Below are 11,742 nucleotides of genomic sequence, written 5' to 3'. Positions count from 1 at the left end.
AAGTCAGATATCAGGAATGGCAATATACAAAAACCTGTAGGAGAACACTTCAACCTCCCTGGCCACACAATAGCAGATGTTAAGGTAGCCATCTTACAGCAAAAAAACTTCAGGACCAGACTCCAAAGAGAAACTGCTGAGCTCCAGTTCATTTGCAAATTTGACACCATCAGATCAGGATTAAACAAAGACTGTGAATGGCTATCCCACTACAGAAGCAGTTTCTCCACCCTTGGTATTCACACCTCAACTGCTAGTAGAGCACCTCACCTCCCTGATTGAACTAATCTCGTTATCTCCATACTGATTTATACCTGCCTCTGGAAATTTCCATTACTTGCATCAGAAAAAGTGAGGTTCTTACCCACGAAAGCTTATGCTCCCAATACTTCTGTTAGTCTCAAAGGTGCCACAGGACCCTCTGTTGCTTTTTACAGATTCAGACTAACACGGCTACCCCTCTGATACTTGACACCCTGTGTGTCAGAGAAAAAATGCGCATTTCCCCTTTAAGTACCTGACCCCAGGCTTAAGTACACTGCCTTGTTAATTACATCAGCTTGCTGAGACCTGAGACCGCAGCTACTGCCTAGAAGCTCTCTTCCTCCCTCCTGTGTCCCCCCTGCTTTATGGAAGATGGGGTAAGCAGGGTGCAGGAGCGGGGGGAGGGGGAGACACCCTGACATTAGCCCCTCTCTTCCCCCTTCCCCCCATATAGCAAGCAGGAGTCTCTGGGAGCAGCTCCAAGGCAGAGGGCAGGAGCAGCACATGGCAGTGGGGGGAGGGACAGCTGCTGCACAGGGAACTTAGGGGACTGGGGAGCTGATAGAGGGAGCTGATGGGAGGCTGCTGGTCCACCCTGGTTCCAAGCCCCCACCAGCTAGCTGCAACGGGCTGCTCTTCCTGCAAGCAGCGGACAAAACAGGCGGCTGCCAAATGACTTAGAAGGGAGCATTGCACAACTTTAAATGAGCCTGTTCCCTAATTGATCAGCAACTTGACATCGAAACAACGTTAACCGGGATGACTTTAAGTGAGGAGTTCCTGTAGTTAAAGACTGTATCATAGGCGCATGTAGGGGCTGAATTAAGGTTGCACGGGCAACCTTAATACTGGCGTATCCTAACCTCTGAGTGCTTGACTTTGCAACCTTGACGTTCTTTTAATGTAGTTTTCAGATGTAATTAAAATAGAAAGCGACTGCTTTTTATTGACACCTGGGCTCCTTTAGACTGCTGTAAAGAGGTCTTAAAGTGAGTGTAAATTACAGTTATGTTCACTTTAAGGCCTCTTTATATGGCCAGATCAAAGTAAAGGGGCCTTAGGATTAATAAGAATCTGGCCCCTTGTCTTAATTAAACAGTAACTGCTTTAGGGCGAACGTGAGTCAGCAGCATGGCATAGTACAGAGAGGTTCCTTATGTATCTCCTAGAATGGGCAGGGACTAGTTTTTAAATCTGTTAATAGACTATGGTTATTGCGAACGTCACTTCTGCTAAGAATAACTGCACTAATCCTGCAGCGCTAGGAGCGAGTTAAGTGGCTTTACTTCTCAGACGGGGCACTGGGTTAACACATCACACCAGTTCCCTGCTTTGTGGAATAACACACCGGTTCCCTGCTAACTAATGAGATCAAACCCCAGTTCTGGATTCTGCCTCTTTCCAGAGTGTTTGACGGAGACGCTCTACAGCTGGATTTGTATCGAGGAAACATTTGGGGCCGTTTTGCAGAGGGTTTTTTTTCCCTTGATCAGATTCTGTCTCTGCCCCTGCTCTTCCAGTGGAACTCCTCTGACAAGTTACTAATTCAGACACTAAACCCGTTTCAGCAGATTGTGGATCAAGCTTGGCCGCTCTGCACTGTTCTTCTTTTGCCCCTTAATAGTACAGTGAAAACGCTTAGTATAGAGTGATGGTCTCAACGGCCCACCTTGCCATCCTTCTGCTATTCGGGATTCACAGTTTTCTGGGGGCTGCTTTTTTCACTTCAGATGCAGATGTTGCCTTGTGAACTTCCTCGTCAGAGGCCAGATCATCCCCTCTGACATTGATGGACAAGGAATCCACCTAAAATCTATTGTACAGCAGCCTCCCCTCAAAACTCCCCTTCCCTGAACTCTGCACTGTTCAAGTCCCGCTAGCCGGCTGAGCAGGAATGGGACAGAGCCATGAGCATCAGCTTTCACTCTGTACCTCCTCCCACCTGGACAGGGGGAACATGTTCTGGGCTCAAGTTTTCACGTGTTCCATCTCCAGACCTGGACCATTGTTCCAAATGGGTTTAAGCTTGAATTTGGAACTAGGTTTTCCATCACAATTAGTGTGATGTTACCATTTTCTTCCCTGTCTTTCCACCTACTTTCCCCTGTCTTCTTACAATGGACAGCGGATTCAGGACATGCATGTCAGCAAGAAGAAAAGAGGAAGATGAAGGATGTGGTAGGCCAGTATTTGCCCATTCAAGAATCTACCCAAGGAAGTGTGAATTCTCTGATGCATCTGCACAGCACAAGGACCATGTAACTAACTCAGTGTCCAGCTTAACTTTTGGGAAGATCTGTGTTGACAGACCCGGCAAAAGGTTGGGTTTTCTAACGTTTCTGTTAGTCAGATCAACCGTGACAGGTGAGCAAAGCCCACAGGTAAGTGGGGAACATGGAGACCGGGGAAATGAGTCGGAAACAAGAGGGAGTGTGGGCTATATTGGCAGAGAGAAAGGAGAGTCAGGACAAAACTGGGAGGAAAGATCAAACCAGTATCTTAGATGCCTATATACAAATGCGAGAAGTATGGGGAATAAGCAGGAAGAACTGGAAGTGCTAATAAATAAATACAACTATGACATTGTTGGCATCACTGAAACTTGGTGGGATAATACACATGATTGGAATGTTGGTGTGGATGGGTACAGCTTGCTCAGGAAGGATAGACAGGGGAAAAAGGGAGGAGGTGTTGCCTTATATATTAAAAATGTACACACTTGGACTGAGGTAGAGATGGACATAGGAGACGGAAGTGTTGAGAGTCTCTGGGTTAGGCTTAAAGGGGCAAAAAACAAGGGAGATGTCATGCTAGGCGTCTACTACAGGCCACCTAACCAGGTGGAAGAGGTGGATGAGGCTTTTTTCAAGCAACTAACAAAATCATCCAAAGCCCAAGATTTGGTGGTGATGGGGGACTTCAACTATCCGGATATATGTTGGGAAAATAACACAGCGGGGCACAGACTATCCAACAAATTCTTGGACTGCATTGGAGACAACTTTTTATTTCAGAAGGTTGAAAAAGCTACTAGGGGGGAAGCTGTTCTAGACTTGATTTTAACAAATAGGGAGGAACTCGTTGAGAATGTGAAAGTAGAAGGCAGCCTGGGTGAAAGTGATCATGAAATCATAGAGTTTGCAATTCTAAGGAAGGGTAGAAGGGAGAACAGCAAAATAGAGACAATGGATTTCAGGAAGGCAGATTTTGGGAAGCTCAGAGAGCTGATGGGTAAGGTCCCATGGGAATCAAGACTGAGGGGAAAAACAACTGAGGAGGGTTGGCAGTTTTTCAAAGGGACACTATTAAGGGCCCAAAAGCAAGCTATTCCGCTGGTTAGGAAAGATAGAAAATGTGGCAAAAGACCACCTTGGCTTAACCACGAGATCTTGCACGATCTAAAAAATAAAAAGGAGTCATATAAAAAATGGAAACTAGGACAGATTACAAAGGATGAATATAGGCAAACAACACAGGAATGCAGGGGCAAGATTAGAAAGGCAAAGGCACAAAATGAGCTCAAACTAGCTACGGGAATAAAAGGAAACAAGAAGACTTTTTATCAATACATTAGAAGCAAGAGGAAGACCAACGACAGGGTAGGCCCACTGCTTAGTGAAGAGGGAGAAACAGTAACAGGAAACTTGGAAATGGCAGAGATGCTTAATGACTTCTTTGTTTCAGTCTTCACCGAGAAGTCTGAAGGAATGCCTAACATAGTGAATACTAATGGGAAGGGGGTAGGTTTAGCGGATAAAATAAAAAAAGAACAAGTTAAAAATCACTTAGAAAAGTTAGATGCCTGCAAGTCACCCGGGCCTGATGAAATGCATCCTAGAATACTCAAGGAGCTAATAGAGGAGGTATCTGAGCCTCTAGCTATTATCTTTGGAAAGTCATGGGAGACAGGAGAGATTCCAGAAGACTGGAAAAGGGCAAATATAGTGCCCATCTATAAAAAGGGAAATAAAAACAACCCAGGTAACTACAGACCAGTTAGTTTAACTTCTGTGCCAGGGAAGATAATGGAGCAAGTAATTAAGGAAATCATCTGCCAACACTTGGAAGGTGGTAAGGTGATAGGGAATAGCCAGCATGGATTTGTGAAGAACAAATCATGTCAAACCAATCTGATAGCTTTCTTTGATAGGATAACGAGCCTTGTGGATAAGGGTGAAGCGGTGGATGTGGTATACCTAGACTTTAGTAAGGCATTTGATACGGTCTCGCATGATATTCTTATCGATAAACTAGGCAAATACAAATTAGATGGGGCTACTATAAGGTGGGTGCATAACTGGCTGGATAACCGTACTCAGAGAGTTGTTATTAATGGTTCCCAATCCTGCTGGAAAGGCGTAACGAGTGGGGTACCGCAGGGGTCTGTTTTGGGACCGGCTCTGTTCAATATCTTCATCAACGACTTAGATATTGGCATAGAAAGTACGCTTATTAAGTTTGCGGATGATACCAAACTGGGAGGGATTGCAACTACTTTGGAGGACAGGGTCATAATTCAAAATGATCTGGACAAATTGGAGAAATGGTCTGAGGTAAACAGGATGAAGTTTAACAAAGACAAATGCAAAGTGCTCCACTTAGGAAGGAAAAATCAATTTCACACATACAGAATGGGAAAAGACTGTCTAGGAAGGAGTACGGCAGAAAGGGATCTAGGGGTTATAGTGGACCACAAGCTAAATATGAGTCAACAGTGTGATGCTGTTGCAAAAAAAGCAAACATGATTCTGGGATGCATTAACAGGTGTGTTGTGAGCAAGACACGAGAAGTCATTCTTCCGCTCTACTCTGCTCTGGTTAGGCCTCAGCTGGAGTATTGTGTCCAGTTCTGGGCGCCGCATTTTAAAAAAGATGTGGAGAAATTGGAAAGGGTCCAAAGAAGAGCAACAAGAATGATTAAAGGTCTTGAGAACATGACCTATGAAGGAAGGCTGAAAGAACTGGGTTTGTTTAGTTTGGAAAAGAGAAGACTGAGAGGGGACATGATAGCAGTTTTCGGGTATCTAAAAGGGTGTCATAAGGAGGAGGGAGAGAACTTGTTCACCTTAGCCTCTAAGGATAGAACCAGAAACAATGGGTTTAAACTGCAGCAAGGGAGGTCTAGGTTGGACATTAGGAAAAAGTTCCTAACTGTCAGGGTGGTTAAACACTGGAACAAATTGCCTAGGGAGGTTGTGGAATCTCCGTCTCTGGAGATATTTAAGAGTAGGTTAGATAAATGTCTATTAGGGATGGTCTAGGCAGTATTTGGTCCTGCCATGCGGGCAGGGGACTGGACTCGATGACCTCTCGAGGTCCCTTCCAGTCCTATAATCTATGAATCTATGAATCATGGTCAGGTTTTAACCAGCTCTTGAGTCTTCATGTGGTTCGTGAATTATACCTCTTTGCTCGTAGAATGTGCCTCATTCTGGCTTTCAAATACAAATGGGGATTTCTAGTCCTTGCTTTACCTTTGACGGCAATGCCCACCTTTCTAATTCTCTGAATGGCATTGTCCAAAGAATAATAGGAGGTTAGACAATCCTGCATAGTCCCAACAGCGAGCCCTGAAGTGATAGTCAAGGGAGAATCCTAGACAATAGTTAGAATAAACACACAAGTGAGGGATCCCAGAAGCCCTTACTCAGGTAAATTATCCTTATTCTCCTAGGCGATCCTACTGACTGCCATGGAATTACCTCTGTCCTAGGACTTCTCAGGCATGACCTGCTTTGAATAACTGGGCATCACATTTGGAAATAGAAAAATCTAATTTATACCTTGCTCATAACTAACTGTCAAGGCACGCTCCTTAGTTGTTGGGAATGTCAGAATTTCAGATGGACAATGTCATTTATGATTCATTCTAGTCAATATTTGTTCAGGCGTCACCTAGAAACTCATCCCTGGCTCTTAATACCAGCAAGTTTCTTTGTCTTGTCATTTACAGCACTATATCTGTGGATGGATAAGAGTTCTTGGATTCCTGCTTTTATTGCATCCATTAAACAGTTGGCTATAGCTGTCTGTGATATAACAGAAAAGGTAAGAGAACAGATGTTGTCAAACACTACAGATAAGCAATATTTGTATTCGTCAACTACCATATGTCACTATTACATGTGTAATAGAGTATGTAGTTTAATGCCTTATAGAAAGCTATGATCAACCTTACAATGAATGCAATAAAAACAGGAGTCTGGGGAAATGTACATGCCATTATATAATGAAACCAATAGCAACAAAACAGCAAGAAATCTCTAGCCAGTGTATCTGTAGGTTAACAGGGTTACCTTCATCCTCCCAGTTCCTTCCCATTTATTTATTAAAGCAACTTGTCTTACATTAGATTATAAACACTTTGGGGCAGGGGTGATGTCGTCTGATACATTTGTACAGCACTTAACTAGTGGGGTCCTGATCGGCGCTTTTGGGCATTACAGCAATACAAGCAATAAACAGTAACCGGCCAGTTTCAGTGTTACAAACTAATACTCAGTGTCTGACAGCATGTGAGGGTAAAGTTTGAGAGATTTCCAAGTCACACATGAGAGAGACAGACAGTGCCCTACCAGTGAAACGGCTACAAACGTGTCAGAAATTGGTTCAAATCAATTTAGCATACGAAGCACTTCAGCTTTCTAGTTTTGCTTATTTTGGGGCACGACAAAAGCCTTTTTATATATATGGAGATATCCGATCTCCTAGAACTGGAAGGGACCCTGAAAGGTCATCGAGTCCAGCCCCCTGCCTTCACTAGCAGGACCAAGTACTGATTTTTGCCCCAGATCCCTAAGTGGCCCCCTCAAGGATTGAACTCACAACCTTTTTTTATGAAGCAGCGTGATCTTCAGAGCTCTGCTTTTGGGGATGTAACGTGGACGAATCAAACCCTGTGTAAGGAGCTTGTCCTCTAACCCCATCTCGCTTAACTGACCGTCAAGCCAAAGAGATGCACAGCAGGGCAGATGGCGGAACCGGATGGATGGTTTTGACAAATCTGCTGCATGGCTGAGCGCTGGGGATTTTAAAGGCAGATGATAATGGTAGCTGGGCCGGCTCTCGGCACCAGCGTTCCAAGCATGTGCTTGGGGCGGCACTTCGTAAGGGGCGGCATTCCAGCCCTTTGGGGGCTCTTTGGGGCAGCAAAAAACCTGGAGCCGGCCCTGAATGGTAGAAATATTGGGCCGAATCCTCAATGGCTGTAAATGGATGTAGCTCCATTGACTTCACTTCTGTTTTACATCAGCTGAGGGTGCATAGTGAATGCTAACACAATCGAACTGCAAGAGAGCTTCAGCTTTAAAAATGTCCCCATGCTAACTATATATACACATTCATATATATAGTGTATTTTATATTATATATACAGTATGTGCGTACATCTATATATATGGTGTGTGTGTATATATATTCTCTTTCTCTAGATTATATTATAAACCTTGTCAAGATTTTAAATCAACAGAGCCACGATTAACACAAAGCTGAATGTGGAACAGTAGTATCCCGGAGGGGATGGCCCTGCTGCTCCCACTGAAGACAAGGGGAGTCTCGGCACTGGCTTCAGTTGTCATAGAAGCAGGATTATCCCTACCCTGTTAGATCAGGTATGTCAATGAGGCAGTTGTTTCCATACCACATGGGCATTTCACCAAAGTGGCAATACCAGCATTACTTGGAAAGATGGGGGTAGCTTACGTGAATTGTTAATGCTGCTGATTACACATAGAGTGCCCTGCTGCAGATGTTCATTTCTGTATATCAGCGTAAATTCTACTGCACCCCAGAATTCAGTAACTCGGGAATATGAATTCTGTTATCCCAAACTATGCTCAAAATAATCTGAACAATTTAACATCAGTGCACTTGCACAAAGCTTATTGGGCAAGAGATTTTGAAAAACAGCACAGGAAAGTTGTGGGCAAACGTTAAAATAACGATCTTTGTTTTATTTAAATCAATGGAACACAAAGAAGATCATTTATTGCTGTTACTTCAGCCTTGCAGTGTTATCATCACTCCATGCTGGGCTTAAAGGGATCATAAATTAGGATGTGATGACAATAGGATGACGATTGTTATTAAATATACCATCACAGAAGTGCATGATGCTTTACAGAAAATAAAAAACAGAAAAGATCCCTGTCCAGATTTTACAAAGCCTCTGTATGAATGGAATTTTCTGAGGTTTCTTTCGTTCAAACCATCACCTGCTTTGGTTGGTTTGGAGACCTAAGACCCAAAAGCTGACACTGACTATAAATAAAAATGAAAACTGACCAGTTTCGTTTCAGTAGCCAAACTGAGAGAAATGCAAAAGTAAGGAAATCAAAAAAATTGTGCAAAGTAAATTAGATGCTTAAAATTCTGTTTCAATCGTCTAATATGTTAGTAATACGAGTGAGGAAAATTTAAAACTATAGTCCGAATCACACTTGCCTTACTGTTCATGCATTGAGAATGATCTCAAAACCAATCCAATTCCATATAAAAGATGTATGCAATTCCCACTTGCTACAGTGGGGTGAATTAAGATTTGAGTTTCATTGCTTCCAAATTTCCTATCTAATGGTTTGTGGCTTTCAGCCAGACCCTGAGTGTAACTTGGAGTGTCACCGTTATTTATAATGCATGGAACACGCAGTATCTACAAGGTGCTCTACAGAGCCCATAAGAATGGGCCTGTTTTTCTAACCTTTCCTGTAAAAATAAAATATTAAAAAAATAACATCCCTGATTTCACCCAGTGGGCCAAATTGCCCTCACTCACCCCAGTGTACAGTAAAGCTAGAGCTAAACTCTTGACTCTAAAGGAAATAGTGCAGATTTATGCTGACGTAACTGAGGGCAGAATTTGGTCCAGAACTGTCTGAAGAGCCATTCTGAAAGAGCATCCAAAATAGAAACTGCAGGGAAACTCCTGCTCTGTAAACCTCATCCTAAATCCCTAGGGACTTCAACACGCAAACCTGACTTACCTGGGACACATTCAAATACTATAGAAAACCCTCAAGAATGGATTGACAAATTATGACAATTCGCTTCCATTTTCTACAGTCTAATGACAAACAGGAACATAATAATAATAAATAAAAATGGTACCACTCGCACAGCAATCCCTGGTCTTATTTTCATGTTCATTCATGTATGAATGAAACCTAAAGGGCAGGTTTCTTAAGTAATTTCCAGAGTCTCAACTTTGGCAAAGTTCCCTTTCCCACCTAAAAGCTAACAATAGTTTGCATAGGAGTAAAAGAGTCCATCCTCTTCCAAATGGGTTTTATTTTAAAAATATTTGCCTTTCCTGTTAATGATGGGTTCCCCCCGACCCCATTTGATTTCACGTGTGTGTGCATGTCAGCTGAGTGTGTCTGAGTGATCCTGCTGAGTGTGTGTGAATGAGTGTGTGAGCTGGTTGAGTTCATCTCTGGGAATATGAGTGTGAGCTTGCTAAGTGTGCAAGTTTGTCTGTGTGAGCTTGCTGAGTGTGTGAGCTTGCTAAGTGTGTGTGAGTGAATATGATTGTGTACTCTTGCTGAGTGTGTCTGTGTATCTGTGTAGGCTTTCTGAGTGTGTCTGTCTGTGTACATGAGTGTGTGCGCTTGCTGAGTGTGTCTGTATGAGCTTGCTGAGTGTGACAGTGTGTATGGGTTTGTGTGAGCTTGCTGAGTGTCTGAACGTGAATGAATATGAGAGAGTGAACATGAGTGTGTTTGTGAGTGAACATGAGTTTGTGCTCTTGCTGAGTGTGTGTCTCTGTGTGGGCTTGCTTAGTGTGTCAGCGGGTATGTGTTTCTGTGAGCTTGCTGAGTGTCTGTGCGTGAATGAATGTGTGTGTACTCTTGCTGAGTGTGTCTGTGTGTGACCCCGAGTGTGATCTGGCTCAGGGTGTCTCTATATTTGTGTGCTCTTGCTGAGTGTGTCTCTGTGTGAACATGTGTGTGCTCTTGCTGAGTGTGTCTCTGTATGCTCTTGCTGAGTGTGTGTGTATTTTATGAACATGTGTGAGCTGGCTGAGGGTGTCTGTGTGTGAACACGAGCGTGAGCTGGCTGAGGGTGTCTGTGTGTGAACATGAGTGTGTGAGCTCGCTGAGTGTGTCTCTGTACCTGTGTGCTCTTGCTGAGGGTGTGTGTGTGTGAACACGAGTGTGAGCTGGCTGAGTGTGCATGTGCGTGTTCGCACGTACGCTCCATGGAGCCATGCCCCGTTTCCCATCCCACCGCCCCGGCGCCCACCCCCGTCCCGCCGGCAGAGCAGCCCCGGGACGCCGGGCGGCAGAGGCGGGTCCCACTCACAGATCTCCTCCTCGGACACCAGCCCGTCCTCCATGCTGCAGCCGCCGGAGCGCCCGGGCTGGGCTCCTCAGCGCCGCGGCATCGCTCGCTCGCTCGGGTCCCAGCTGCCCCCGGCCCGGCGGGATCCGCGCCCCGGCTCCGGCGAGCCCTCAAGCCCCCGGCATGATCCGGGTCCGCCGCGCCGCGCCGCTCGCTGCTGCTGCTGCACCGAGCCCGGCAGCTGCCAGCGGCTTTGTTGCTAAGATGGTGTCAAATGACATTCCCCAGCCGTGCCGCCTGCCCGCCCCCGGGCTCCTCCCCAGCCAGAGCCGGAGAGACGCCCCCAAACCCCCCACCCGCTGCACCGCCCTCCGGAGCAGAGCCCCCCACTGCTGCTTCAGTGCGGGGTGGCTGGGAAGTGGCCCAATCCTGGGTCACCCTCCTGCTCCCGCCCGGAGGAAAGGAAATCAGGGACCCCAAGCAGGCGGACTAGAGTGAATAGACGGACACCCCTGGAGAGCTTCGCCCTGTCCAACAAGGCCTGTGCCCAGCCACGCCCGCGTGGAAGGATTAGTTTTTTACTGGTAAATGTTGGTAACTGTTGTTTTCCCCGTGCCCAAAACGGGAGGGAAAATATTTCCATTCATAATAATTGCGATGTACAGGCAGAAAAAGGCTGTGTCCGTCCGGAACTTATTGGCATTTGATTTGAGGACATGTACTATGGGCTGGTCGACACGACCGCTTAAAAAGTTACCAGGGCCGATGAGAGGTGGGGCCCGGTGGTCCGGAAGGGGGCCCGACTTCCCCGGCTTCATCGGCCTGTTTAGCCGGTCCACCCTTGCTACGGGGCCCAAAATTTTTTTTTCACCGGGGCCCGAACCCGCTCTCGGCGGCCCTGAAAGTTACGTTGCTCGGGGGTGTGAAAAAACCACCCCCCGTTGCGACATAAGTTACATTGACTTAAAGCGGTGTCCACACTGCGATATGCCAGCGGGAGACACTCTCCTGCCAACATCATTTCCGCCTCTCGTTGAGTAATTACTTAGATGGGAGCGCGCTCTCCCGTCAACATGATGTGTCTTCACCAGACAGGCTACATCGGCTCCGCTTTAGCGCGATCATGAAGACAAGCGCTTTGTCTGTTTTGCCGTGGGATGTTGGCGATTAGGTGTTTTAAGGATTATACACATCAATGTC

At 45.6% G+C, this 11,742-nt stretch overlaps 1 protein-coding gene across 1 annotated transcript in view; it reads right to left on the bottom strand.

The window, feature by feature from the left end:
• The window catches only part of ANKDD1A (ankyrin repeat and death domain containing 1A), a gene marked incomplete in the record, with an annotated part of 34,456 nt that extends 23,658 nt beyond the window's left edge, over window positions 1-10,798 (bottom strand). The window contains 1 exon segment of the mRNA XM_034783987.1: window positions 10,564-10,798. Coding sequence (XP_034639878.1) covers window positions 10,564-10,597 — 34 coding nt within the window.
• Between the last annotated feature and the right edge of the window lie 944 nt (window positions 10,799-11,742).

This window comes from Trachemys scripta, chromosome 10 (genome assembly GCF_013100865.1).
Source record: "Trachemys scripta elegans isolate TJP31775 chromosome 10, CAS_Tse_1.0, whole genome shotgun sequence".
Lineage (NCBI taxonomy): Eukaryota > Metazoa > Chordata > Testudines > Emydidae > Trachemys > Trachemys scripta.
This window is presented reverse-complemented; position numbering and strand designations above follow the sequence as displayed.